Raw genomic sequence first — 4,803 nt, 5'->3', positions numbered from 1 at the left:
CCCGGCCCCGGCGGCCGGAGGCTGCGGCAGCGCGGGGCCCGCGCCACGTGCCCCGGACGTGGCTCCTGCGGCCCCGGGCATTCTCCGATCACGGGCTTTCCTCAAATTCCTGCCAAAAAGGCAACAGGGAATTGTTGCCGTTGCGGGAGCAGGCATGCCAAATTTACGAATTTATTCGTAAAAATCTCTGGTTTGCTGGGTTTTGAACAAAATCATAGAAGACGGTGAATATCATAAAATCAATTAAAATAACGGTTGGATGGCAGATAATTAGTTCAGGCCTCATCGTCAGGGTGTCACCTCCTGTTTGGACTTTACAATTGGTGATTTGGTTTTTGCCATCGGAACTGCCTGTAGGATTACTCCAGTATAGGAACCATTTCCAATTAATAGTTAACCAGCAGATCTCAATGCATATCTCTCTGTTCAAAGTCCAACGTAAAGCCGTGCTGGAGTTTACATTTCTGTCAGAAACTAATTGAACTGCCTGAGCCCAAATCCTGGTGCTGAGCTGTTCCCCTGCAGCAGCCCCAGGAAGAAGCCCCAGCCTTGCTCAGGACCAGGCACTCACAGCCTGGTGGCTTCATCCCACAGAGAACCACGAGCGCTGCCCTGCTCTGGTGGATGCTCAGTGACTGACTGTTGTTTTGGGTTTTTTCAGCTGACAGACCTGTTGCAGCAGTATGCAACTTCCTTCAGGGACCCCCTGATGCTGCAGCCCCCAGAGTGGTTCAAGGCGTTCATCTACTGCGAAGCCTTTCTCCAGCTGCCCTTCTTCCCCATCGCTGCCTACGCCTTCCTGAAAGGTGGGGGGAACCAGGGTGATCGAGGGCATGTCCTGGGGGCATTTCTGCAGGACAGCTGCTGCTGTATATATTTCTGTATTATGATTAGGAGGTTTGAGGGAGGTACTGTGGAGGGCTGGGCTGCTAAGGCCCACACGAGTGTTCTACCTGAGAAAGCAGCACAGAATAAAGTTTGTCAGGAACAAAACCTTGTAACTACAGGCTCTTGTCAGGTGCAGCCATTTGTGTAACCACCATCAGCATTTGACATCTTGCTAATTCCCAGGCCAGCTAAAGGTCTGGGTCAAGCCTGTGTACTCATTTTGTTACTTTAGATCTTTCAGGATTACACCTTTGTTCTAAATTGCCTTCAGGGGAGAGAAATTTCCTTGGTTCCTACTAGTACTGAGTGTTTTTTCTGTTCCCTATTCCATCTGAGTGATGGCTTACCCTGGCAGAGAGGCAGCAGTCAGTGTTCTGTCACTCAGAATTCTGGTTGTTTCAAAATACTTAAATATTTTTTCCTTTTTGCTTCTGTACAGGTGGCTGCAGATGGATCAGGACTCCTGCCATTATCTACTCCACCCACGTGGCCACCACTCTGTTTGCCATCCTGGCCCACATCCTGTTCCACGACTTCTCCAAGGCGGAGCACGCGGGGCCTCAGACGCTGCGCGAGCGCCTGGCGCTGCTCTCCATCTACCTGCCCTACCTGCTGATCCCACTGCTGCTCCTGTTCACCATGCTCTGCAACCCCCACTACAAACACGTGGAGAAGAGGAAAAGGAAGTAGCTGGCTCTGGAGGTCGTACACACCACACCTGTGCTGCATCTGGTTCCGACCCTGCGCTGGCAGAGTCCTCTGGGACAAACATCTCCCTCGTGTTGGCTGCACTGGCTGCTGCAAGGAAAAATGGAATCGGTTGGAGTGCACAGGCCTGCTTCAACCACACAGCTCTGGCAGGGGCCTGGGCCAGCCTGGGGTCAGGTCTGTGCAAGGCCTCTCTCCCAGGAAAATGGTCTTTTAACCCTTTGATGTGTAACTCTGTGAGGGGACACACACACACACACTCACACTCTGCAGCTGATACTGTTCTTCCAAGGTCCCTTTTCCCAAGATGACTGTTTGGAAACCACTCAAGTAGGAAATCTGTCTTCCAACCACATATTCTGAAGAATCCCCAACCCATTACACACAGATTTGCAAAGCTGTTCTTTTGAAGCATTCCAAATCATATCATGATTCTTAACTTCCTTGCCCCTTCCTTTAAAATTTCCACCGCCTTTGCTCTGCTTCATTTTGATTAATTATAAATGTCTGATCGATGATAAATGTGCCAAAATCTGGATTCATGAATGCTTAAAGTTACCCTTGACAACTAGGAGTACTGCCCAGAGGATTCTGAAGTACTTCAGGAATTGTAACCAAGGAGTTGGAAATTTCTTTCTTCCCTAAAATCACTTCTGGTATGGAAATAAATAACTAAACGCATTAAACTGCATTCAGTCTTCTTCTGGGAATGGCTGAAGGAACTTGCAGTGACCACGAGATGGTGGAGAGTTCATAGAGTAAATCCATGCATAAGTTACAACTACAGCTAGAAGTTCTGTGGTTGGGGTTGGTTTTCATCTGGAGCCTGGTGAGGTGATAGGCCCCGTGAAGCTGCTCAGGCACTGCTGGCACATTTTATTCACTGTAAAACTGAAGCCTTCCCCAGGCTTTGGAAGGGGCAGCATTTCCATACTGAAGTGCTGTAGACATATACAAAATGCATCTGTTTGCATTGAAACATGAGGCTTGAGATCACACTTGTGTTTGTAGTTTACAGTTTGTGCACTCCTGGTGTCACTGACACTCAGAATGGTTTCCCTCATCAGTCTGGTGTTCCATCCTAATAATGCCCATAAAAGGATTCAGCTCTCATATTACGACAGTCCTGAATGGACATTGCTCAGGAACAGTTCAAAGTTCCTAATTTTCATGTAGTTTCTGCTTTTTTGTATCTGTAATTGGTCCATTCTGGAAATCATACATTTCTGTCTTTTTTTAATAATTCTATAGAAGAAGTACCATAGGCAGATATAGATCCAAAACTGCTGCTTGTGTGTAAACCTTTATACTGAAAAATAACAGAGGAGGAGCAACTAATTCTGGTACAGCCAGACAGTCTGAGAATAATAATTTATTTTCTGATTTCTATGAAAGAGCTGTAGATTTCAAAAAGTGACACAACAAAGCACCAGTAGCATTAATTCAACTGGAATTTGAATTAGAACTACTGACTGTACAAAACTGGTATAAAATCAAAGGCCAGAACAGTCTGTGCAGCTGTGAGCTGAGGTACAGCCCCTCCATTGTACAAACCATCTGCACTCCTGTACAGTGGAAATTGCATATTTCTGAAATTCTCAAGATTCCGGAATGGTCAAGTTTCCATGTGAGCTGGTTTTTGTCTTAAAATCCTCTATTTCTGGAAGATGAACTGGTCGATGAATTCGTTCTGGTCCGCTTCGATTTTGCAGAGGGTCTCGTACTCGATCCGGTACCTGCGAGACAAAACAGAGGGTCCAGGACCCCGTGTGAGGGGGTCAGGGCAGCCCCCAAAGCTGGGAGGGGAGCTGGGCTGCCTGGGTGAGTCACCTGCAAGCAGCAGGTGCCTGAGTCACACAGAGCAGCTCTTTATCAGCCAGACTCGAGGCTGATGCAGCTCTCAGAGTTCTGCACTGCCCTGGCCTGAGCTGCCTGTTCAGCCCTGAAGTCCTCAGGGATGAACCTTCTCTGGGTCACTGCAGGGCTTGAAGGTAACTCCAGGCCTGTGGCATTGTTCCCATGTGCTCTGGCCAGGACACACCTTTGATGCAGGTGGGGCTGTCTGAACCAGCCAGGGGTCCCACAGCACAGGCAGTCAGCCCTGTGTCCACCCTGAGCCTTCCCAGCCTGCACAATGCCCCAGAGCACTGAACACAAAACTCACCTTTCCAGCTGCATCTTTTTCTCAGCTATCAAAGCCTGGAGCTGCTGCTCCTGAGCCTCTCTCTGCTTTGCAATCGACTTCAGCAGGTTCCGTGCCCCAATGGCCTGGCAGGACAGGGCAGGGATGTGTGGAGGGGTTTTTGGTTAGCTCCTTTAGCCCCTTTCCCTCCCAGCAGGTGGACTGTGAGGCATTTCAGCCATGCCAGCAATAACAGAGGGCGATGCTGTGCTCCTGAGGGGTGGGTGGGAGTTTGGTGTTCCCCAAACTGGAGGAACAAAGTCAGTGACTCCTCTGGACACACAAACTGGGCACTGGTCCTACAGCCAGACAAGCTCAGGCTACCAGAGGCCTCTCCTGCCTCTGGAGGACAAATTCTACCAAGATGGAATTATTAAAAAGTACACGTTCTGTTTCTGTGCAGAAATGCAGACAAGCAGGGAGAGCGGGACTGGTTCATGTGTGCGTAATGTGACACTGTCATAAATTTCATTAATTCATTATTAATATTATAATTTATATCAATTTTAAAGGCCCAGTTAATCCCAGGGGAATGCCAGCAGGACGCTGACAGAGAATCGTTGCTTCTGCTGTAAAAGGGAAGGAGGGACAGAGAGGCCCCACACAGAACAGTGCACGCAAGAAGCAAGGAATTTACTGCACAGTACCTTCATCTTCTCACTTTCTACAGCTTTGGCCAGCTGGTCAACGAGCTCAATCAAGCTGCCCACTATGTTCTGAAATTCTGCTGTTTCTGTAAAGAAAAAAATCGTCAAGTGACACCCAGAACTTCCCTAAAGAAATCGAATGCTCCTGCCGTATAGTTTTCAGACGCAGCTGTACGTTTAGAGTTTACAGTTAACAGGAAGGTTTTAGGACTCGGGCGGGATCAGATGAAAGGGGCGAGAGAAGGCCTGAGGTGCCCGGTGCCCGGCCTGGCACTCACTGTCCACGAAGGCCCGGCACTGCTCGCGGAGCTGCGCCGTCTGCGCCGCCACCTCGGGCTCCAGCACCCGCAGCTTGTTCAGCTCGTCAAAGTGCAGCCC

At 49.1% G+C, this 4,803-nt stretch overlaps 2 protein-coding genes across 2 annotated transcripts; one reads left to right on the top strand and one right to left on the bottom strand.

Annotated features, from left to right (window-relative positions):
* Positions 1–154: 154 nt before the first annotated feature.
* On the top strand, positions 155–2,277 carry TMEM97 (transmembrane protein 97). The gene is made up of 3 exons (XM_031059768.1): positions 155–177; positions 493–806; positions 1,328–2,277. The coding sequence occupies exons 1-3, from the start codon at positions 155–157 to the stop codon at positions 1,576–1,578; spliced, it is 588 nt and encodes a 195-aa protein (XP_030915628.1). The 3' UTR covers positions 1,579–2,277.
* Positions 2,278–2,934: 657 nt separating this feature from the next.
* IFT20 (intraflagellar transport 20) lies at positions 2,935–4,803 on the bottom strand (the record flags this gene model as incomplete). Its single annotated transcript, XM_005424440.3, has 4 exons — positions 2,935–3,332; positions 3,761–3,864; positions 4,426–4,511; positions 4,704–4,803. Coding segments are annotated over 4 exons (372 nt in total), but the record flags the coding sequence as incomplete, so codon positions are not given.

The sequence above is a fragment of the Geospiza fortis genome, unplaced genomic scaffold (genome assembly GCF_000277835.1).
Source record: "Geospiza fortis unplaced genomic scaffold, GeoFor_1.0 scaffold538, whole genome shotgun sequence".
Lineage (NCBI taxonomy): Eukaryota > Metazoa > Chordata > Aves > Passeriformes > Thraupidae > Geospiza > Geospiza fortis.
The sequence above is the reverse complement of the archived record's forward strand: the minus strand, read 5'-3'. Positions and strand labels throughout refer to the sequence as shown.